Source organism: Sciurus carolinensis, chromosome 12, assembly GCF_902686445.1.
Source record: "Sciurus carolinensis chromosome 12, mSciCar1.2, whole genome shotgun sequence".
NCBI lineage: Eukaryota > Metazoa > Chordata > Mammalia > Rodentia > Sciuridae > Sciurus > Sciurus carolinensis.
In genome coordinates, this window is record NC_062224.1 from 48,380,596 (window position 1) to 48,406,292 (window position 25,697).

At 37.0% G+C, this 25,697-nt stretch overlaps 1 protein-coding gene and 1 pseudogene across 4 annotated transcripts in view; one reads left to right on the forward strand and one right to left on the reverse strand.

Annotated features, from left to right (window-relative positions):
* Positions 1-25,697, forward strand: part of Mpp7 (MAGUK p55 scaffold protein 7) — a 222,879-nt gene that overhangs the window by 71,371 nt on the left and 125,811 nt on the right. For 3 of the 4 annotated variants that reach the window (XM_047520687.1, XM_047520689.1, XM_047520690.1), the window contains exon 3: positions 23,395-23,513. In XM_047520687.1, coding sequence (XP_047376643.1) covers positions 23,395-23,513 — 119 coding nt within the window. The remainder of the gene's footprint in view (positions 1-23,394; positions 23,514-25,697) is intronic. The other variant, XM_047520688.1, reaches the window with a different exon arrangement.
* Positions 1,653-3,345, reverse strand: LOC124961877 (60S ribosomal protein L12-like; annotated as a pseudogene).

Consider the following 25,697-nt stretch of genomic DNA (forward strand, 5'->3'; position numbering starts at 1 on the left):
CTGTAATGGTGCCATACTTTTTAAAATCTTATGGAATCGTTCCTTTCCCACATAAGACCCATGTTAGTTTTAGTTTTATAATTTCATTAAATATGATTTGTATAAACATATAATGTGAAATATAATATATGTACAGAAATGTATGTAAAACTTTTATAAGTGCAGTTTTAAAAGTGCTCATAACACTAACGTCCATGTGACTACCACCTAGGTTAAGAAATCGAACACCTTGAAAGCAATTGCTTCCTAGTGTCGACCTCCTTTGAGATGGGCAGGGAAAACAGAAAAGATTCCTACTCCACACTATGCATGATACATAGCTTATGATTTGCCTGAGCATTCCTGGGCAACGGGTTAAATTTTGCTCATTGTCAAATTTTATAAATGGAATTAAGCCATGTGGATTTTCTTAGGCTGAAAGTGAGTATTTAGAATGAGAAAAATTTTAACAAATTGCAAATATTAAAAATGGATATATATAATTATTTTAGTATCCATGAAAAAGCATAATCTTTTTATTGATTAACTGCTTGACATACTTCTATATTTTCTGTCTATCTGCTCTTTGATCATTTCTTCATGTGTAATATAGTTTTTAAGAGAAAAGCAATTCAATCTTTATTATTTTAGTCTTGGTAGTTTGGATGTACACTACACTCAATTTCACACAAAGATTCTGAAAAATTTTTCTTTGCATGATACCCAATTTAAAAATGACCAATGGTGCATTATTGAATATATTCCTAACAGAATTTGTTTTGACTAGCTCTAAATGAGAATAGATTCCTCAGCATACAATTTTGTAATAAAACTTCAATGATTGATACAAGCTTTACAAACTGCCTTTTGGCTTGGTACACTTCAAATTACCCTCATACTTCTAGTGCTGGGGGATAGAGAACATGGTCATGTAAGGGTATATACTCTGGACCCGCATCCTGTGTTATGAAGCCAATTTAGCACAGAGGGCTGCTGTAGTTATCCTCAAAATCTTTTTCCACTGGATGGCTAACAATAAGTTAAACATATACAGCACTAAGGAACTATGTAACTAAGCCCATACATAATTACATTCCCACTAAACCCAAATTAAATTTATCTTCAATGGCAACTCATCCTTAATTAGATTCCCTCAAATACCACCAGCCTTTATGTATTCTTTTGTGGCTTGTTTTCTCGCTCTTTATGCTGTCTTCCCTGACTTCCATGCCCAGAAGTTATTAATTTCAGTGTAGTTGGGCACCATTTTCCTTTGGCATTAGTGATTTCCATATTTTATGCATGAAATGTTTCCTTATCTTAAGATCATGGAGTTATTGCTTTCCCCTTCTTATATTAGTTTTAAGACTTTAGAATTGATTTTGGTGTAAGGTGTGAGGATAATTTTTCCACATAGCTATCCACATGCTTCATGACTTCTTATAAAGACTGGTCTTTCCTCTTTGCTGGCAGAAGGCAGCATCTGGGACCTTCATGGCAGTGGTGTCAGTGGTGAAGTGAGCATCATTGTTTTTAGTTCTACATCTCAAAGGAATTATTTCAACATTTCTTCTCCGTCATATTTGCTCAGCATTTTTTTTTTCCTTGTATATCTTCACCCCCTTTTTTTGTTGTCAGATGATCCTTTATTGAAGTATGTTTCTTTGTACTTTCTAACTAGCTGAACATTCCACTGCACCACTGTTGATGTCATTTACTATGTCATGAGAGTGGTGGCCACCAACATTGCAGCCCACAGACTGGGCAGCCCCCAGGCTCTTTTTAATGGTTCCAGGAGTTCTCTGAGTACAGATTGGTGTCGCATGTTGGCAATGTTGACAGTTTCATCAAAGGGGATATTTCCACTGTGTTGAATGTTTTTCTGTTTCTTTCTGTCTCTTGGTGATTCCTGGAGGACTTTGATGATCAAGGCAGAGGCAGGAGGTACCACCTTGATTTGGGCCTGTCTGTTCTGAATGGATACTTTCACTGTGATCCTCCGACCCTTCATTCACAACTGGCCTTGACAGTATCATCAACCTCTTTTGGAGACAGGCCCAAGAGTTAGATCCAGGGGACCACTGCAGATGTGCACTAATTTAGCACTGGTGCACTTCAGTTATACCATTTTGATTTTGTTGGTGTTGAAGGTGGCATGGTGGCGGCAGATAGTGTAGAATCAACTCAGGTTTGGAACACTTGAAGAAGGTTCCACTTTGTCCTCCTCTGAGACAAAAACTGAAAGTCCTGTATATCCTTTTTTTTTTTTTAGAAAGTTTTCTACAAAATTTTAAAGAAATGATTAGCTATTGAATTTTTGCTCTTTTATTTATTCATCTTAATGATCCTGTGATTGGTTTCCTGTTAATTTTTTAATATAGCAAATTATATTGATTGTTGAATGTTAAACCAACTTGGTTTTTAGGTAAGTTTAGGTAATGTTTCAAATCCTTTGTTGTTTTTTCAGTGTTTTCCCACCATCTTCACCTGTCTTACATTTTATTAATTTTATTTTGAGCTATATCTGATCTCTTTTATATGCCAGTATTTAAAATTTTTAGTAATACATGTTTTTATGAGAAATTCTGTTTAGATATTTTAAAAATTTCTAGCAAACATTTGTTTACACCATATATCAGTCTGATTAGGAAATCTTAACCTTATTTCAAACGTCAAAATCATGATGCTTTTATCCATAAAGTATTAGTTTCAAGTTATTGAAGGTACTAGATAAGGGAGATTTGCCACTAATGGAAGCCTTTTGAAATAGCAAGAATATACTTTTATTTTTACTGTCAATGTCATGAAAATATGGTTGTCATTTTTAATTTTTAAAAATGCCTCATGTGGTCTTTCTTTCCCCTTGATTGTTTATTTCATTGTGGAAAAGCAAGTCTGAGCTTGGTGTGCTTTTCTTTTAGTAATTCCCAGAAAGAAGTATCCTCTGCTGATCTGACTTGATCAGATTTAATATTTTCACAGTTTCCTTTCAAAACAGGATTGACAGGCATGTAACTGACTGTTAGCTGTTCTCTGTGAACAACAAGCAGTGTGCAAATTGGCATTTGGAAAACTCTGTGTTAGCATTACTATTTTTAATCATTATATTGGCGCTTCTGTGAACAAATTCTAAGTATTTGATCTATTTTAGTCAATGGAATACGTGACTTTGTATAATCGGAATTATGTAAAGTGTTATTTTTCCAAACACAATGGCAGTAAGCCAATACTAGTGAATGAGCACAGATAAGCCTCACCTCTGCAGCATTTGTGTGGCCTTGAGAGCTTGTCTGGAGCTTCTATCAGGGAGGACAACCCCTAGTCCACCTGTAAACAAAGAAACACCCTTTTACCTGGGAAGGTCATCCTCCTTGAACACACAGCTTTGGTTAGTAATATATATGGATCCATGAGAGAGGAGGGGACACCATGTGAGCCAGATCATCCCTGATGATCAATGACTGAGAGCTGTTGCAGCCAGATCTTTCACTCACCCTCACATCCTTGTACAGCCTCATGTAACAAGGATGGAACAGATTTCTGCAAAAGTCATAGTATTATAAATTTGACCATAGGTGAACAAAATATTACTGATTTTTTCCTTTGACAGTGCTAAAGTACTAATAGAAAGGGCTTGTGGACTTGAAAGACCACCAGGACCTTCTAATGTTCAGCAGGCCACCTTAAGAAACAAGAGTTGATCTAATTTCTTGCACTGTTTCCTCAGAGGCTTAGAACCCAGTGAACAGTTTGGAAAATGCCCATCTTTGCTTCCCTAGCAGGTTCTTGCTCAAGAGAAAATGCTGTTAAAGCGCCATTTAAATTAAAGAGAGTGTAAATTAAATTAACTTTTTGTGGTCTTATGAAATAGTTATATTGGGAAACTTTTTATAGCAAAATTTTTCACATATGCTTCTGTATAGTACTGACTTAGATTGGCTAAATTGCTAGGTTTTATATTATGGTGGGCTTCATTGTCACAAAAATATGTTCTTTCTTAGCACAATCTTAGTGTTCTTGAAAGAGTTTGTGATGGTTTAAGTGACCAAATATATAAAGGATTGTCTTGGTAGATTTCATATCCCTGTTGGTGTATAATAGTTCAGTATTAAAATGGTCTTTGCTCTTTGGTGATATGAGCTTTTTCTGTCACTGAAAAGACATAACTGCTTTTCTTTTAGAAGTGAACTTTAGGGATTCATGGCAAACAATTCAACTAAAAATGGTGATCAGATATCTATTTATCTATTAAGATAATATTAAATAGCTGTTGAAAATTTTAACAAACATTTAAAATATTTAGCTGGGAGTGAGCTCAGTGAGCATATGCTGAGCATGCATGAGGCCCTGGGTTTAATCCTCAGCTTCATAAGTCAATTAATAAGAAAAAGAAAAAAATTAAAATATTTGCCAATACTCACATTAAATATTAAAGGTCTATTTCTGACAGAGTGACTTGAATCTCCTGGTTTTTTTTTCCTTTTTTTTTTTTTTGCATTGCTGGGGATTTAATGCCAGGCCTCAAGCATACTGGGCAAGTGCTCTACCACTAAGCCACATTGCTAACCTCTAGAATCATCTAGATTTTTAAGATTGTTCAGGAAGGTCAAATGAACATATTTTAAGATAAGGAATAGGATGAAGTCTGTGTATTTTTCTTCATTTCTTATCAAGTTAGAGATTGTGGAAAATCACCCTTGCAAATATCAGGAGAGATTTTTACTCTAGCTCATGTCTCTCTGGCTGTATTTTCATAATGTGATTTGGACCCTATGAGATTATTAGGGATTGACATTATTATATAGGCATCTAGTTTATTGGATTTCACTTTTATTGAAACGGTAATCCTAAAGTTAAGTGCTCTCAGTAGAACATTTCCTCAGTATTGAACTGACTTGAGACACCACCCTTACTTTGTATTCAGTTCTTTATGTATCCCCAGTCTAATTCTCAGTATTCTTTTCTGTTTCAGCAGATTTTCCTGGTCACTCTTTTGGTCATTTGGCCAGGGGGAATTTACCCCCAGTAGTCATAAATTCTGTTGCAAGCAAAAGGTCATTTGTTTAGAGAAGACTTGAATGTGGTTGAAAGGAAGCATTTGGCTTGGCACTTGCCACAGGTGATCCACCAACTTGTTATATTCAGCTAAAATAAAATAATTTATAATTTAGGTAACTTAGTACTAAAATCCATGTATGGAAGTACCTAAGTAATTATTAGTTGGGAATTCTCGAATCTGTTATAACCTTTTCCTCATTGAAAGTGGACTTTTACATCTTTTGTATGATTAAGGTTATTTGGGATTTCACTCATTACATTCTTGTATAACAGGTTGTTCTTGGGGAACAGTGTAAGGGATATTTACTTGAAGAGAGGGCCATTTAAGATACTTCTATCCCTAGAGCTCTGCTAGGAACTTTTCTTTCACTTCAATGCTTATTGACAAGTTCTGAGAAGACAGGATAAGGATTTTGGCAGCGGGTCTGTTTACTATAGGTTAGCCATGTGCATTTTTAAAAAAATTTGTTTTGATTCATTGTACACTAATGGGGTACAACTGTTGTTTCTCTGGTTGTACATGAAGTAGAATCTCAACATTTGTGTAATCATACATGTACATAGGGTAATGATGTCTGTCTCATTCTTATTTTTCCTTCGCCCCACCCCCTCATTTTCCTCTATACAATCCATCCTTCCTCCATTCTTGCCTCCCTCCCAACCCTGGTTATGTATCATCATCCACTTATCAGAGAGATCATTCAGCCTTTGATTTTTTGGGATTGGCTTGTGCTGGACATTTTTGATGCTTTCATTCCATTGCAAAACAGGCATAAATTAGGAGTTACATACTTTCTCACTCTTTTTTGTCTGTTACTTTAATAGTCTTAGTATAAAAGCCTACTTCTGTTTCTATTACCCCATTGCTTTCCTCTCTCTCTCTACATTATTTTGTACAACCAGCAGGCTGCTTTTAACTTCCTCACTTTTCTCTTGGTATTACTTATCTTCCTGATTAAGGAAGATCTGTTGATCTTTTACCACTTCGTACACTGAAAGGAGACACAGTAATATGATGAGGAGTTAGATTTAGATTGCTACTGCAGTATAAGTTACAATTCAGATTTACTCTTCAGTTTGGTCTAACCATGTGTTATTGCTAAATTCTAAATACACAATAAATATAAAAATAAATTGAAGTAAGTCTTATCATACTATAACTACCATGAAGCATGTATAGTGTTTTAACTTTTATAGCAAACTACTCCATCCTGGTTTGCCCTATAATTGGTTTAATGTACTATAAATACAGGACAGCTATAGGCCATAATCTGTGAGAGGTTTAGAAGTAATTTGCATTTCATTATGCCTTTATTTTCTGAGTGAGTACTACTAAAACCAAGCTATCATATTCATTTTGGTAGTGGGGAATATATTATGTAAAGCTATAGACAACTGGCACAAAATTAATTAAAAATTGGAACCTATTTCTAGCTTAGTGATAGCTTCTAAAAATGAAAGTACAGTTGTATATACGCACTTGCCCTCAGTTAACTCAACCTGATTTTATAGACTTTAAGGTAATTCTATGAATTGTTATTGAACAAAGTGCAATATTATAATTATTTAGATTGTTTTGTATATTTAGAAACTCATCCTGCCAGATGCTTTACTAGATTATTTGGACTTGAGGGATTGTGTAAGAAAGAGAATACTTGTGTCAGGGTTGAATTAAAGTCTAGTAGGTACTTATGGAAATAAAACACAACTTTAAATGAGAAAAATTGAGGCCTGTTATGAATGGCACTAAATAGTGCTGATTATTTTACCTTTGACAAAGTGGAAAATTTAAAGCTTGGTGTATCCCATTTTATTAATATAATAAAATTTAATAGTGTTGTTCTGGGCGTCGATATATGTTCTTTAGTGTTTATTAGCCCTAGGTTATAGTAAAACGTTTTGGTCCATTGCCTGTCTATACTATACAGAATGCACATATCAAAACTAAGAAAAAACCAAATAAATACTTATTTCTGTTTCTCAAGTCTTTTCCTATATGATTTCTAAATATTTTGGTTGCTTAACTATCAAATATGATTGAACACACAGGACACATTTTTTATCATTTAACATAAGTTTATAGCTTCCCCAGACTTGTTCTAATAATGAAGCTATGAGGGATATGACAAGAATGGTGATATTAAATTTCTCTAGACTACCAGTAAATTTTTCCATTCTGATGTCAGGAATGTTGAGCATCTGGAATCTGCAAGAAGAGTGAATTGTTCGCTGTAGGAACACTTTCATCATATTCTGAGCCTTTTATTCTCTTAGGAACTACTACTGTCTTGTACAGAATATTGTATTTTTACAGAAGCAATTTTCTGGAACTGGAAAAAATTTTTTTGCTCATGCTTCTGTATTTTTTAATGCTTTCAGGTTTTAGCTATGCCATTGTTCGGAGAATTAATGCTACTCTTAGCATTCAATTTATTTCCTTTGGCTTAATAACAGTAATTTATATTTGATCAAATACAGAAATAGAAAATGAATTGTTCCAAAATCAAGGTTTCTTTCCTTTTTGTAGGTGGATATTTGCTCTATCATTTTTGTCATTTTTTTCCTTGAATTTTCTGGCTCTACATTACGTATCTTGATGGCTTATATCTTGATTATGACATTTCTTTCTTCGAAAAGTGCTGTGGAGGTGGAGGAAGGAACACACAACATTTCCATTCTCTTCATTTTTAAAACATTTTTGAAATCAACAGTTGAAATTAAGTATAAACTGGTGTAAGTTTCCTGTTTTTTTTTTTAACAGCTTTTATCTCTATGTAGTAAATTTTTTATTCTGAATTAATCTCTGAAGGGTTTTTTGTTGTTGTTGTTGTTTTCTGTTGCTCCTTGATTGGTAGATGGCATTGCTATGCTAGAATTGAGATTGTATGCCTAAAATATGGGCTGGATTCCCTGATTAGAAAGGTTGGTCTTAGGTCTCACTCATGTCTTATGACATATCTAATATGTGTTTAAAATTTATTGTTTTGTTTACTTACAATGAGGGTTCTCTTCTTCCCCTCTGGGTAGTATTAGGTAGTTAGTCTCGACATACAGGTTTCACCTGATATTGTGTCATCAGCTCAGATGGAACACAGAACTAGTAAAGCTACATCTCTTCTTCCACACCCTGTGTTGCTCTTTGAGTGTACAGGAATGTGGTTCACCAAACATATGAGCAGTCTTAGTGTCATCTTGATCCTTTACCTCAGAATCATCTTGCTTCCTAGTCTGCCCTGCTTCCTCCTCCCCAGCTCCTTGCCTTTTTACTGCACAATCTCAGTTGAACCACAGCCACTTCTCCACTGGACTGTTGTGGTCTCCTCCTTACCGACTTGAAGTTAGTCATCATTGTTGTTTTCAATTTTTGTTTACTTGTCATTTTGATAAGGCCCTCCAGTAACTTTAAATTGTATTACACACTATTATTTTCATTCGTGCTTCAAGTCTGCATAAGCAGATATGAATCATCTTCAATCTGAGTTAGTAAAACCATAGTTCACATACTTTGCCACCTAATTCTCTTTGGGCTTTCTGAACCACTAACGCTTGGTCAGTTAGAGGCTTTTATTTCTGGCTTTGTCTTCTGTTCCTTTTGATGTGGTCCAGATGGTTTGCCCCCACTTTATAGGCATCTTGATGAAAAGACCATTCTCTTCTTTGACAGACACAACTCTGGATAATTTTCCTTTTTCACAAAGCTTTATGAGTTTACTCTTGCCTATGTAGGAAGTAAATACATTCTTGACTTCTTTTTCTTCCATCACTACTTCCTTTTTTCCCATCCTATCTAACTGATTCAAGAGATAATTTCTATAATAAAGATGAATTTTGTGGTGTTATTTCTACCAAATGGTAAAACCTCTGTGATGGTTTTGCTATGAGTTCTTGATCAATGCCCTAATTCTGAGCATGTTACATCCTTGTGTGAAGGGTAGCCTTGTTGACTTTCAAATTCTAGAATCTTTTCCTTTGTAACTAATAGAGCCTTTGAAACAGAAGGCGAAAATGTCAGAAATTTTCAACAGTAAACAGGAACCTGAAAGGGTAAATTTTCTATAGTTTTCTTATGAATAATTTTCATTATATCAAGAACTCTTGGAAAAGGTGTTGGGAAAACTAATGCTAAAAGGTCTCAAAGCAAGGTCTATTAAAAGAATTCTACTCCTTGAGATAAATTATATTTCTGAACATGGCTAAGATTTTTCCTATTATTAGTTTGGCAAAAAGAATGAGGATAACGGTTCTTGTACTTACAAAATATTGATCCTATATCTAATGAACTTGTTTCCACTGTTAGTATAAGAGTTAGGGGCATAAAGATCCAGAGGGATTAAATAGATTGAATGGACAATTGTTGGATCCATTCTCAGTTAAACGTTTTGGTATGACAGCTTGGGGGTGCTGTAGTTGTTCGCTTCCAGTGTGTTTATGATGTCCAACACAGGTAGTCTGCAGGGAAGTGGAAGTTATTTATCACCATCTCTAAAAGGATTAATATTATATTTCTACATCATTTGAAGAATTTTGTAAGATGAATCCACAATTATTTTAGTGTGTTTAGTGTTAATGGTGAAACGATTGGTTACCTGGAGCCTCATTTGGATTTTGATATAGCATAAATATGAATAAAGACAAGTGTCCTACATTGGCTTACAGTTTATGTAAGCTAATATGGTAAGTACATTGTCAACACATAATATTGATACCCCCTACATTATTGATGTTCCTTACAAATACACATTGAGTTTTTATCTTGAAAGTTGTTAAGTTGTTTGGAGACAGATCGTTTTGTTGTTTCCCTTTTTCTCCCTGTTCTTTACAGTGTAAATGTCTAGACTGACAACTAGGTCAGGGGTGTGTGACCACATTCGTCATATCTCATCTTTCTACTGTATTTTTCATCCAATTCATGGGTGCCATCATTGTCTGTCTTTATTGCCTGTGGTGAGATCCTTTTCCCCATTAATCCATTTCAGCAGGATAAACTTACATTTTGTAATATGTCTACTTAATGTTTGGGCATGCTCACACAGTTAGCATTTAGTTTGGAAGTTAGTTTTGCTTAAAAGATGCTTACATAGATTGTTCAGCAAAGTGAGTCATCATTTTAAGCTTTACAGATCCCAATAGTCAATTCTCATACCAATCCTTGTTATCAGTCCATTTTCTGTTGTTAGAACAAAATACACAAAGCAGGGTAATTTATTTAGCTTACAGGTCTGGAGGTCTTAAGAGCATGGCACCAGCATCTCCTCAGTTTTGGTGCACAACATGGTGGATGGTATGAGGACAGGATTACTTGCAAAACATGGTGAAAGGAAGGAAGAGAGATGCAGGGGCCAGGCTTGCTCCTTTAATAACAAATGACCTGACCCTCAGGAACTATATTGATTCCTCTGAGAGTATGTCCAGGACTTAATTCTCTTGCAATAGGCCCCACATCCAGTGGGAGGTTGTAGAAGCTCCCAGAATCACCACACTGGGGATGAAGCTTTTAGCACATGAACCTTTGGAGGATGCAGTCAAACCATATCCAAACCATAGCTGTACTACCACACCTGGTTTGCAGATTAAGAAATGGATGCTCAGGGATCTGAACTAATTTTCCCCATTGCAGAGTTGGCATTTAAGGTATTTATGTTGTTTGGTTAGAGTCTAAGCATTCTGCCCTAGGGCCTCTGTTAAGTGCAATTCTTTTTTCATGAGCTTTTCTTAATCACTGCTTCCGTTTGCCCCCTAGCTAATGGCCATAATCCTCTCAGATCTCAGCAGTCATCTCTTCCACGGGGAAGCTGTCCCTGAAATTGTTCACATCCCACTGTTATATTTTTCCTGGTGCCACATCCCTTCCTTATAGCACAGAATTAATTCTTTACCTTTATTATAATGATTATTAATACCTGGTGCCTGCACTACCCTGGGAATGACTTTGCTCTCTTTTCTACTCCTTATTGTACTCTTAGCCCTTCACAGTGCCTGGCACATAGTGAGTCCTCAGTATTTGTGGAGTGAGACTAGGAAACTATCAAAAGGGATTTTAAAATGTGGAATGACTTGGAGTTAGCAGCCCAGATGCACCCCTCGAATGTCAAGTGTATCATGTTAAGTCTATTAATGGAACTTTGGTACAACCATGATACCATCCTTGTTTTGCCTTCTGGATAGACTCAGGGGTCCTGAAGTCTGAATATGACAGCAGTAGTAGTCATGGGGAGATTAATTATCTGTGAGTTGGCTTCAGGTTGCGTGGATCCAGTACTGCTTTCAGCATACAGCACGTAGAAATCCACTGTGGCTGACACATAAATTCATGGGAAGTTGTGAGCTATGATGCTGGAAAAGGGTTTATTTACATCAGGTTATTACTAAGAAGTACAGTTTTGAAAATTATAATGTAGTATCTGGCTTTTAAAAACTCTAAGAAGTGTAGAAGTATGTATAGTAACAATGAAAGTAATTGCCTCCTGTGCTTTCCAGTGTTTCTTCCCTGATTAGTCACCTGGCTACAGGTCCTGCAGGTGGCCCTCTTGCCTACCTAGAACTGTAATCAATGAGTGAATAAAGACAAATGTCCAGATGAAGGGTATGCAAAGTTTAAATGATCACCCTGCCAACAATCTATATCCATTTATAATGTCCCTGGTTCACTCATTCCTCCCTTCTCCTAGAGGACTCTGTCAAACCCCTCTTTTTTTTTTTTTTTTTTTTTTTAACACATGGCCAACTCTTTTATTTTCATATTAACAAAATACAAAACATAAACATTAAAACACAGAATTAAACACAGAATTAAAAAAAAAAAAACAGAAGTCCTACTGCTCTATTTTCAAAGCAGGTACAAGAATATTATATACATACATATATATATATAATTATATATATTATATATATATAATTATTTTGAATTTAACTCTACACCCCCTCAAACAACCTGAGATGTAGAGTGAAGGAACATGGTAGAACATGCTTGGGAGTAGAATCTGGGTCTATAGATGAAGTCTCCTACAATTGGGCATGGGGACAGGGATAGGAAGTGGGGTGAGGTTTTCTTCTTTAGTGAAATCAATGTGACTGTGCTTCTAAAAATTTGGGCTTAGGATGGAACAGACCTTTTTTTTTTATTATTGTAAACAAATGGGATACATGTTGTTTCTCTGTCTGTACATGGCGTAAAGGCATACCATTTGTGTAATCATAAATTTACATAGGGTAATGTTGTTTGATTCATTCTGCCATTTTTTCCCTTCCCCCCACCCCTCCCACCCTTCCCCTCCCTCTATACAGTCCTTCCTTCCTCCATTCCTGCCCCCCTCCCTAAACCCAACTCCAACCCCAACACTAACCCCTCCCACCCCCCATTATGAGTCATCATCTACTTATTAGCGATATCATTCTTCCTTTGGTTTTTTGAGATTGGCTTATCTCACTTAGCATGATATTCTCCAATTTCATCCATTTGCCTGCAAATGCCATAATTTTATCATTCTTTATGGCTGAGTAATATTCCATTGTATATATATATACCACATTTTCTTTATCCATTCATCAATTGAAGGACATCTAGGTTGGTTCCACAATCTGGCTATTGTGAACTGAGCAGATATGAACATTGATGTGGCTGTATCTCTGTAGTATGCTGATTTTAAGTCCTTTGGGTATAGGCCAAGGGGTGGGATAGCTGGGTCAAATGGTGGTTCCATTCCAAGTTTTCTAAGGAGTCTCCACACTGCTTTCCAAAGTGGCTGCACTAATTTGCAGCCCCACCAGCAATGTAAGAGTGTACCTTTCTCCCCACATCCTCGCCAACACCTGTTGTTGCTTGTATTCTTGATAATCGCCATCCTAATTGGGGTGAGATGGAATCTTAGGGTGGTTTTGATTTGCATTTCTCTTATTACTAGAGATGTTGAACATTTTTCCATATGTTTGTTGATTGCTTGTAGATCTTCTTCTGTGAAGTGTCTATTCATTTCCTTAGCCCATTTGTCGATTGGATTATTTGCATTCTTGGTGTAGAGTTTTTTGAGTTCTTTATAGATTCTGGAGATTAGTGCTCTATCTGAAGTATGATTGGCAAAGATTTTCTCCCACTCTGTAGGCTCTTTCTTCGCATTGCTGATAGTTTCCTTTGCTGAGAGAAAGCTTTTTAGTTTGAATCTATCCCAGTTATTGATTCTTGCTTTTATTTCTTGTGCTATGGGAGTCCACTTGAGGAAGTCTGGTCCTAAGCCGACATGTTGAAGCTCTGGACCTACTTTTTCTTCTATAAGATGCAAGGTCTCTGGTCGGAACAGACCTTTCTTAAGCACAAATGTTTCTTCCCTGTCCTCACTCTCAGCAGATGCCCATGTTTCCGAGTTATTGGAAAACACTGGAGCAAACACAAGGGAATTAACCACATATTCCCTCCACCACATTGGCTCCTTGATGTGCTGCTTGCCTCATTGAAACCGCAGGCCAGCTTCCCACAGCTCTGTCTAAAGCCATCCTTCTACATGCACACTAGACCCCAAGCCTGCTCCTCTGCCAAAGGATAGAACTTTATTAAATGCTTCCTCCTTCTGAATCTTCAGAATTTCTCAATGGCGGAACATTGCTGTTAGCACACAAATATGCTCTCAGCTTTTTTATCCTTACTCCCTTATAAACATGAATTCTCTTTTGTACCCAAACTTCTAATGGTTTTCTCTGTATTTGCTTTCTCCAATGTCTTTTCCTATTTTTAGCACTTTACATTCAGTTTTCTACACTTGTTACTCTGCCAAATCTAAATCAAATGATGAATTCTCAAGTCTTTATTTTCCTTGTATTATCAGTTGCATTTACACTATAGATTGTTCATTCTTCCTTGATACATTGAGTTTCTGGGATATCATACTCTGAGTGGTTGTGATCGCTCCTGTTTTCTGCATCTCCTAACTATTGAGTTCTCAGGGCTCAGTCCTGGGCTCCTCCTCTCTTTTGTGTCTCCCATCTCATGCCCTTGGGGATGTCATCAGGCTCCTGGCTTTAATAATTCATATGCCAATGATTCCCAAGAGTGTATCTTTAGTCCAGACTGCTCTGCAGGACTCCTGGCTACTATATCCAACTCTCCACTGCATCTCCACCCAGTATCCAATAGATAGCTTGAATTAAATATCTAAAATTGAACTTTTCCATTATGGGTGATGGTAATCTCAGAAAATCCTGGAGTTATGTGTGTTTTCTTTCCTTTTTCTTTCTTTTTTTTTCCTCATCCCCCTCATTGAATCAGACAGAAATTCATATTTAGCACTTTCTTCAAAATCTATCTAGAATTTTGACTGGGGATATAATTCAGTGGTAGAGTGCTTGCCTAGTATGCACAAGGTCCTGGGTTTGATTTCCAGCACCACAGAAGAAACAAAAAACAAATCCAAAATTTGAATATTTATCACTACTTCTGCTGGCTGATACCTGAGGCCAGGCCACCATCCCCTTCTGCCTGGACCACTCCATTGACCTTCCAGTATAGCTCTCAGATTCTTCCCCTGCCTTCCTGCAGTCCACACTCCATTCAGCAGCCAGAGCAAAGCTTCTCTGGTGTAAGTTAGATCTTTTCACTTTTCTAGGCACAGCCCTGCCAGGCCCTATTGATGCCTTCCTACCCAGATTTCCTCCCTTGCACCACCTCTTGTGCTCTCCCTTTTCCTCCCTCTGCCACAGTCATGCTGGTCTGTTGCCACTTTTCCTTAGACACCTCGCCCTGACTTAAGGGTTTCATTTTTTAAAAAATTTTCTAACAATTCTACCGAGATTACAGATTACCTCAGATGCCCATGTGGCTAACTGCTCCCCCTTCTTCAGGCCTGTGCTCCTTTGCCGCCTTCTCCTTGTGGCCCACCAGACTACTTTACATGTCACTGCTGTTAGCTTAGTAGAGCACTTGGGATCCACCTTATAGTGCCCTACTGTTGTCTTTTGCAATTCATGCTTGTCACCTTGCCACATAGGACATGGTTTACTCAGGATGCCTTTTACAGTTTCAAAGTTCTTTGTCATGATGAAAATATTTTGTGAAATCTTCCTCTAGTACTTTTATGGTTTTGCAAATTATTTGAAATATTTGATCCATATGTAATTTGGGTGTCAGGTAAGGCATTCCATTTTTCTCTTATAGGTAGCCGGTGAAGATTTTTTAAAAGATTAACATGATGGGATTATTACAGGAAGTTCTGGCTAGAGCTGAGTTTAAGTTTTGAGTATCCTACATAATGGGGTGCTTGTGTGTCCTTCTATAATGATGTGATAGTGCTAAATGAGATAGCCCCTAAAGCACTTACATAAGTGCCAGAGCTCTGAAAATATTATGCATAATTAATGATACTGGGGATTGCTACTGGCAATAATTATTGCTTAGTATTATCTTAGGAAGCTTCATCAGTTTGTGGTAGGAAGAGTAGATTAAAGGGGAGAGAGGATAGAAACAGGCATAATTTTTAATAATAGTTTTATAAGGCAAAGTAAAAATTGATGGGGGGGGTCTGCCTGTGAAGATGACACTCTTTCTTTTAGTTAAAAATATTATGAAGTCCAGTGGGTAACAGTAAAAAGGCAATGAAATATATTATTAGCACAAGATGATGATACTTTGTGACTACTTTCTGATTAATGTATTATAATAATGTATATTGGGTGAATAGTTTATTCAACATGGCTACATTTCCTTATGGATAAGATAAGATCAGTGTTGTCTGCCTTCCCCAATCATCCGTCGGATCACACACATTGCTTACGTATATACTATATAAAGATAGTAAGGTTATGATACAAAATGACTTTAGCTCTACAGTATCCCTCTTATCTAAATATTGCAAACAAAAATTGCAAGCCAATTTCTGTGAAGTTGCAAAAGCATCAAGCATATTTAAACTGTATGTCAATTGCTACCACTGACCTTCTGTCTGTTAGGTTGCCCAGAGCTTGGGAAGCCTCAACATATTTGGACTATAAGTTGTTGCAGGGAAAAAGCATAGTCTTGTATCTTTAAGAATAATGACAGCTGTGTTTATTCTTCAGTGTAACATGACTACAGGGAAGTCAGACACAGCATATTTAAGACCAATCAAATAATTCATTTAGTTTTTATCTTCAAGGAAAAGTGACAGATATATTTAAAACATGGTTATAGGGAAGACAGCTGTAGCACATTTAAATGTGATCAAATAAGTCAGTGAAGTTAAATTAAGATCATAGTCTATATAGGAGATGACTTAATGAACTAGCTCACAGAGTGAGCTGTACTGGAAACCTTCTCATTAGTATTACTTTTCATGATTATATAGAGCTAGAATTTGCTATATAAAATTCCTCCAGAAAGGGGAGAATAGGTTACAAGATTCCAAACAACAGGAGTTGGTAACCTATTTAAAAAATCTTCAAACATCTTTTCATCTCTCTGCAATTAGATCCTGTTACAGTTAACAGGAATTAAATTAGCCCTCAAAATTTTTGCCCACTATGTACTTTGTTTTGTTTTCTTATGCTTAAGAATTATTTATTATTGTTAATACAGTGCTGGGAATTGAACTCAGGGCCCATACACTCTGGGCAAGTGCTCTATCACTGAGCTATACCTCCAGCCCCTATTTTTTTTTTAAATGTTGGTATTTTAATCAGCTGTTTCACTGCTGTGACTAAAAGATCTGACCAGAACAATTTTAAAGGAGGAAAATTTATTTGAGGGCTCATGGTTTCAGAGGTTCTAGTTCATAGAAGACTGGCTCCATTCCTTGGGGCCTGAGGTGAGGCTGAACATCATAGTGGAGTGTGTAGCAGAGGGAAACAGCTCATGTGAGAGCAGGAAGCAGAGAGAGACTCCACTCTCCAGATACAAAATATATACCTCATAGCCACGCCCTCAAATGAACCACTTCCTCCAGCCACACCTTGAGGGATACCTCACATGCAAACCATAATAGTTGGAAAACCATGATCTGTCTTTGTCAACTTTAAAGTAACATTCTTTTGTGAAGAGGCAGAAGTTAAGAGTTCTCTTTTGATTGGAGTTATTTGAAGGTTCCACAGAGAAATGAACACAATAGAAGATATGTATATCTAAATATGTGAACACACATATGCATACATGCACATACATATATATATGTATGTGTGTGTATTTGTAAGAGGAGATTTATTATGGGAACTGACTCACTTGATTATAGAAGCTGAGAAGTCCCACAATCTACCATCTGCAAGCTGAAGAACCAGGAAAGTTGGTGGTATAATTCAGTTTGAGGGGAAAGGCTTGAGAACCAGAGGAGCCAGTAGTGTGAGTCTTAAGGCCAAAGAACTAGGGCTGGAGGCCAGAGGGGTAGGGGCTGCTGTTGAAAATCCTGGAGTTGGAAGCCCTCAGAACCAGAAACTCCCATTTCTGAGATGAGGGGAGGAGAAGATGACACACCTAGAAATAATACTTTGTCAGGCACCTGGGCATCCCTTAGCCCATTTGAGTTGACACATAAAATTAACTATCACATGTTCATTTGTCATTTGTTGAACGTAGAACTCTTTCTTAATGATCTTCAACTGAGCTATTGGGTCCAGGCTTAGCATACTGTTAAAATAGGCAAATGTTACAAATACAAACCTTTGATTTAATAGTATTTCCCCTTCAGATGACTCCATATTAGTAAAACTTCTACCTTCATCAATCACTAGATATTTTTTATTGTAACCCTACTTGCCAAACAACAGAAAGCCACACCAAAACAAAATTGACCCTGCACCACCCTGAAGAGGCACACACACGTATACACACAGTTAAAAACCATTTGTAGAAGATTGAGCCTGTTATCATTTCTTTGCCTCTGAATTCCAGATCTGTATTTCATTGTCTGCTCTATGAAAATAGAGTTTGGCCCTTTATACGTTTCTCCTTTGCTGCGTGTATGATGTTAAATTTTGTCATAGAGGGAACTGGAGGGACACTGCAGCAGGAGGAGGAGGTGGCTTTTTTTTCCCTCGTGGTGGTTTTTCATTTGCTTCCTGATTTTGTCCTGGGCTGCTTGACAGCACCATGTGAGAGTGTTCAGTGGCACTCACCCCCCTTGTATTTAGCACCATGCCCATTGACATCCCTGAGGTTGACTTCTTAGTCCCCATGTGCCTCTGTGCTAAAAGGTTGTTCCTTGCCTGTCAGCCCCTGTCAGTTTTATGCAGTTTTATGTATGTTTCTCTCCAGTCCCTGGAGAAGGTTTATGATCTCATACTTGCTGATGTTAATGATGCTTTTAAAGTTGCTAAGTGGTTCTGTTGTAGAGGCAAAATGTGGAGGTATGTGGCAAATGAAAAACCATTCAGCTTTAGGCAGATACCTAGTGACAGCTTCTTGTATGTAATAAAATAAATGCTATTTCTTATTCAACTTATCTAGAGGTGAAAATGTTTTATTCTAACTAAAAGTGGAACCAGTGATAGGAAGTCATTGTGAAGAGTTTAAATAAAATGGTTACATGAAATGTACAAGTAAAGTAAAAACCAGATATCTAAACTAATATATCTTGCCTCTTAGGGAATTTAAAGTACTTTTCCTAACTAAATTATAATTTAACTGTTATAACCAGGTATGAACATTTTATCAACATTGATAAAAATGAATTAAGTATTTGAATTATTAATTAGGTATAATTGAATAATTAGATGTATTTCTTTGGCAGCCTAATTATGTCTTTATTTAGAAAAATGTTTTGGGTCATTCCTTGGGCACATAAGAGATCCTTATATTTAGGATTGTTTTGTGCTTGGTCAGGACTGTATGCAGTCTGTATCATCAAAGATCATAAGAACTCTGGAGTATCTCCAATGATTAGCATCGTTCTATGAATGTAAGAGCTCAGCAGATGTTGCTTCTCAGGAACATAGTTTTTAAATGCCATCTTAGTCCATTTCATGCTGCTATAACAGAGTACAGTAATTTCCAATGATGTTGATTTCTGTAGTTTCCATTATCTGTGGTCAACTGTAGTCCAAAAATATTCTGTGGAAAATTTCAGAAATAAACCATTCATGTGTTTTAAATTGTGCACCATTCATTACATTCATCAGTGTAATGAAACCTTGCCCTGCCCCACCTGGGACACGGATCACCCTTCTGCCCAGCATGTCCACACTGCGTGTACTAGCTGACTATTAATCACCTTGTGGGTCTCGCCAGTCAGATCCACTGCCATGCTATCACAGTGTTTATGCTCAAGTAGCCTTTGTTTTACTCCATGATGGCTCCAAAGCATGAGAGTAGGTATGGGGAGAGATGGTACATGTCGGGTTTGGTACTCTCTGATATTAGGCATCCATCGGGGATCTTCAGAAATATTCCCCTTGGATAACGGGGGAATCTCGTGTTCCAAAGACTGGGTAATTTATGATAAATAGAAATTTATGGAAATACCAACATTGAGGAGACAGAATGTGGTAAGGGCCTTCTTCCTGTGGCGTCCCATGGCAGAAGGGCAGAGAGAGAGAGAGACAGACAGAGCTTAGCTTTTATGATGAACTCACATGATAAGAAACCCATTCCCATGATGAAGGTATTGATCCATTTGTGAGGGTGGAGCCCTCAGGGCCCAATCACCTCCCTTTGTTCCCCACCTCCTAACACTCTTGCTTTGAGGGTTAGATTTCCAAACATGCTTTTTGAAGGACACAGCCAAACCATACCTAAGACTTAGGTGTTAAGGACTTTTCTAAGACTTTCCTTATGTCTTCTTCATCCTTTGCAAGAATTGGCCCCTTCCTTTGCCTTTGCCCAGCATTCTAACCATGTGCCGCCCTCACTAATGGACAAGTCTGTGCTTGTCTTCTGTACTGTAAACTCCTGAGGATAGGAACCATGTCTGATTTGTCTTAGATCTTTAGAGCTTTGAACAGATCCTGATTCGTAGGTACTGTGTTTTCTGGAATGAACCATTTGTGACCTTGAATGACTGCAAAGGGCAGGCTAACTTTCATTATTGTGGTTCTTTCTCAAGGACCAAGATTTAGGTAAACATTTTTGCTAACTAAACTCATTTCTTGCTCTCTGGATCTTTAGGACCAAAAAGATTTGGATTTCATAGCATTCTTCACTACTGGAACTCTAGGAACTGAATATAGGAGTATTTTAAGACATGTTGAAACACAGATCAAGTTTTATGTGTGGACAGAGATGGTTTCTAGGGCCTATAATATTTCTTTGAGTGGAAATGATTGTGTTGCCTTCATTCAGAATGTGCACACCTCTACCCTGTTATTTATTTATTTATTTATTTATTTATTTATTTGAGCCATGTCTTTAATTTCTGGTTGACACTGTCCTATCTCTTCTGACTTTGGTCCTGGTTATCAGATGTGATAGCTGAAAGGGAAGGGCTTGCTGTTTTCACTAGGGTGCCATACTGTGGTACCATATAAATTACAATTGCATAAAGCTAATTAAACCCAGAAAACTCAGGTTTATGAGCTTCTGTTAACAGAAAAATTATTTTTTAAAAATTTAAGCATAATATGACTTATTCTAAATGGAAGCAGTATTTGTGCAAAGTTAACATTTTCCATATGTAAAAGACTAGGGTGGTTTTATTTCTGAGTGTAGTATTATATCCAGTGGAATGTATGGCTAAGCTGTTGTTTTTTGACTGGACCATTAAATTGAAATAGTATTTCATTCTAGAGAAAGAGGGATTAAGGAAATGAGAAGATTACCTTTTATCAGGTGCCTATTCTGCCAGCTGTGATACTAAATGCTGCCATGTGCACTGTTCTGTTCAATTCTTACAACCATTTTTTACCACCATTTCTTTTTTTGTGTTAATATTTTATTCTGAGATGATTGTAGGTTTACATGTTAATGTAACAGATGATACAGAGTAACCTCTACCCTTCACCCACTTTCCTCCAGTATAACCTCCTGCATAAGTCCAGCAGAGTTGGGGAACTAGGAAATTGTCATCAGTACAGACAGCAGTGGTTTGAATGTGTCTATAAGAGTTCATGTATTGAAAACTTTATCCCCAATGCAACGATGTTAGGATACTGGACCTCAGAAGAGGTGGTTAGGTCATGAGGGCTCTGTTCTCACAGGTGGATTGATATTCATGCAGGAGTGGGCTTGCTGTAAAAGTGAGTTCAGCCCCCTCTTGTTCACTTGCTCTGTCCTTCTGCCTTCTACCATGAGTTGACACAGCACAGAGGCCCTTACCAGGTTTCAAGTCTCCAGAAACATAAGCCAAGTAAATGTCGGTGATATTCTGTGATAGCAACACTCCATGGAATTTATTCAGATTTCACCAGTTTTCTGTGGACTTTCATTGTGTGTGTGTGTGTGTGTGCGTGCGCGCGCATGTTTAGTCTGTGCAATTTTACCTTTTGACAGGCTGTCATTTCTTTCCTAATTCCCCCCCCAACCCCCCCCTGGGGCAGTACTGGAGGTTGAACCCAGGTGCTTGTGCATGCTAAGCATGCACTCTGCCACGGAGCTGTGCCTGCTTAAACACATGAGGGAACAAGGTTCAGATACTTTTATGTGAAATGCACCAAGCATAGACATGGGGTTTGAATCTAGGTCTGTTTGATCTGAACTTGTGATTTTTCAGTAATAATCTGATTAATATCAATGATTAGATTGACAGTGACTGAATCTGAGTTACATAGGGAACGTGTTGAGTACTGACCTTTGTAAGTTATATCACAGCTGAATTAGTATCATTAATGAAACTAACTCATATGACCAAGGATAGGTAATTATTTTTATAACTCCTGAAATCAGTAGTAAAAGATTGAAATTCCACTTTCTTTTAACATGATTTTACATTTTGAACCTCTGACCTTAACCACTGATTTTGGCAATTGTTGAGTGTGTGTGTGTGTGTGTGTGTGTGTGTGTGTGTGTAGGGGTGGTGGGGGTAAGGAGAGAGAGACAGAAACAGACACACACACACACACACACACACACACACACACACATACAGACCTATGTTGTTATTGATTGAGTTAGGTCAATATACTTTAAAAATAGTTTTACAAAATGGTAAATAAGAGCCGGTTTAGGCAGGATTCCAGATTTTTAAGGGAATAAATGTAAAGTATCAAGAATACTTAAGAATGTAATTGTGAAAAGTTTTTTGTTTTTAATGGAGTTTCTAGTTTTTTGGTGGGGTCTAAGTACAGCCCCAGGAATGTTTGAACTTGGTCAAATCTCCCAAGTGGCCTGTCAAACTTTCATAGTGGTACCTAATGCATTTGGTTGTGAGTTATCACTGATTAGCAGGGTGTGATCCTGCTTTAGGAAGATAATAGATATACTAATCAGCAGCCCATAATATACTATTCTTTGCTAGCTAAATATCTTGTAAAGCTGTCCTCATGATGAACAGCAGCACTTATTCAGACCAAAAATAACATCGGTCCCATGTGTTGCTGGTCCCAGGAGGTCTTGTTGTTTTTGTAGACAGCAGACAGAAATAAAAGGAATTTTGTCCTTTTTACCTCATGTAATCCCACTGGAAAATGAAACATGTGCTATGAGTTGATACTGACTTCTGCCAGGTCACCTCCCTAAAGAGTCTCAGGCAAGCACTGTTGCAACATTTCTTGGACAGGAGTCTGACGGCCTGTGATGGAGATGGATGGTTTGTGTAGCATGCTACTGTGGAACACTATGCTACTGTCCGCCCCTAGGAGTCTTCCAGTGAGCAGTGCCATGGGGAACCTGTGTCTGCTGTTTTAACTCTTTGAGGGGGGAATTAGATAAACTTTACATATCCCCAGTTTAGACTCAGTTCTTTATAGCTTTCTCTTTTTCAATTATTGACCATAATAATGGTCAGCACCATGGGCAGATTATTTGGTCTTCCTTAGTAGAACTTTATTTTCAATGGTAGATTATACAAATATTTTGAAGCTATATATTATTAGGAACTCTTTAGGTACTGCAAAGCCTTTTTAATAGACCATTCTATCAACTTTCTGTTCTCCTAAGGAAGTTTTTCCTATTCATGACTCATTTCACTCTTTGGCTAGCAGTGAGGGAAATGTAATAACGATTAAGGAAAGGAATGTATGCGTTTTCTTCTTTTTCTGAAAACCTGTACACATTTTCTGTCTCGGGTTATGTAAACTTGGATGACTGCAGAATGTTGACAACCATGAAAGGTAAAAAGCTTGTCTGTTAATACATACTTCTTTGGAATTTAAAAATCAAAAAACTTTCTTTGCTTCTTTGGCACCGTGTTTTGCTTGATGACCCAGAATACAAATCCAGTCAAAATGACATGTTCCAGCCGTCATTTACACACACCTTAAGCGAAATTAATGAGATCACTCTAAGATTACGCTTTGTGTTTTATTTTCATTTTATAGGTCTCTATGAGCTGTTGGCTGCACTGCCAGCCCAGCTGCAGCCACATGTGGATAGCCAGGAAGACCTGACCTTCCTCTGGGATATGTTTGGTGAAAAAAGCCTGCATTCACTGGTAAAGGTAAACCATGCTGATGTCAGATTCTCTTTGCGAAAAACATATGGAAAAACATTTTGAGTGCCATCTAGTAAACCAGAGATCAAATTGTTGCTCTCTGAAAACAAAACAGCCTTGTTTCATTTCACTGACAGGCGTGGAAGTTGTTAAAGATCCTACCAAAAATACATAGATGATTTCACTTAATGGTGGTGATCTGGCTGTGCATACTAATGCAGCAAACATGTGGTCGCCCTTGTTTAGAAAAAGAATATGAAATAGTAGCAGGAAGGTTTAGACTCCTTTATGGTCAACATTCATGAGCTGGAATTTAACTTAAATAAATAAATGTTCACAGCAAAAATTAGAAGGAATATATTTTCTGAGGTCAAGGATGGCAGCAGTTCAGTAGCCACATTAATTTAAAATAATTTCCTTTAACAAAGTCAACTGAAATTCTAGTAAGCTCTTTTCTTGTATTGGCCCAACTCCATTGAAATGGTATTTTGTAGATAAATACACCGAACCTAAATATGAATAAAAACAGTTTTGGGAGACAGTTTTAGTAAAGCATCATGCCATGAAAATGATCAGCCACCAGGAACCAGATCTTGTCTTACAGAAACACTGGGAGAACTCTTAAAATAGTAAAATGAGAACAAGAAACTTACTGGAAAATCTGCCACTCTTGCTTCTGGAAATATGAATTGCATTTTCTCTCATTTAACTCAAGCTGAAAGAAATTTAGAGTCTTACTTGAGTCTGTAGGAGGTAGAAACCTATGTCTCCATGAAATCTGGACCTATGCTTAATTCATCTAAATTTGTTATGGTTGTCTGTCATGATAGGAGGCTTTTAATTGATGAACAGTATTTGAAAAGGAGCCACTTCTAGTTGCAATTGCATTATGGAACAGAATTATTCTTATTTTTTTTTCTTGTTGTGCAATTTACTAAGATTTGTGTGCTCTGAGTAGTAACGATTCTCACAAAGTGAAAGTTGATACATGGCATTTCCCTGGCAATGCACTTAAAGACTGGAATGTTTTATTTGTTCATTTATTTACTTTTTCATAATAAGGTAATTGCCAAGGTATCTTTGTGCTCTAAATAATTTTAGGCAGTTTAGTTGCTTTCTTGGGGTTTCTTAGAAATGGTTTTGGAATTACATTCGATGAAGTTTATGACTCGGTGAGGTAATCATAAAAATATTTCTGTGTTGTATGTATGGGAGTCGAATAGCTATGGATTGATTTATATTGACTTGATCCTTTGATGGGGGAATAGAGTGTATTTGACTTGGCATCATCATTCCTTCATTATTAAATAAAACGTCCCCAAACAATGACTGTATGTTTGTATTTTTTTAGTGCATGACTACTATATCAGTTTCCTTACCTAAAATGGAAGTTAGAATGTCTGTTCATAGAGCTGCAAGTTTCAGATAAAATAATGAAGACCCTAAGTTCTTTGATAGATATGTAGGTTAGGCAGTGTTAAATAGGCATTATTAAGTATTGAGGCAAAAGATAATTACACACCATGTGAAGAACTACAGAGGCGGTTGTTATTTCTATTAAAAGAACAAAACTAATATATACAACAGATTCTCAGGTTACACTGACTGGTGACTGCTAAGCATAGGCTGTTTTCCAAAGTGTATGTCAGTAACAAGTAGTTAGGAAGCATCCCGGAAGGTGTCGATATCTGGTTTCTTAAAAACAGTAAAGCAAATAAATTGATGTTGCCAGTATTTAGATAGCACGGTTAACATGCGTACTATTCAAAATATTTTTCAGTAATTACTATAAAATGTCTTTTTAAAGTTAATTTTATTATGTACCTCTAGTACATTCTCAATTTCTTAATACTTTCCTCTGCACCCAGCATTGATAGGATGCAGACCTCAAGTGTGTCCTTTGACTGACCCATTCTATTAGTTTTAAATAAGTAAAGTCTAAATGCCTCCAGGAGGCAGGCTCATGGGATTGTAGCTTTAAACAGCTGGAAAAAAACCACTTATCTGTATTCCAAGTGCCTCTATTCAAGGTTGGAGGATAGAGGCTTCAGCTTTTATACATAAATCTTGGTAGAGCAAAAGGAATTTGTTTGAAAAGATTTGTTTTAGAGTGAATCAAAATGTGCTTTGGTTTTATGCTCTTTTGCCTGAAGTTAAAGCTGTTAGTCTGTGATTTAGAACTGGGTGAAC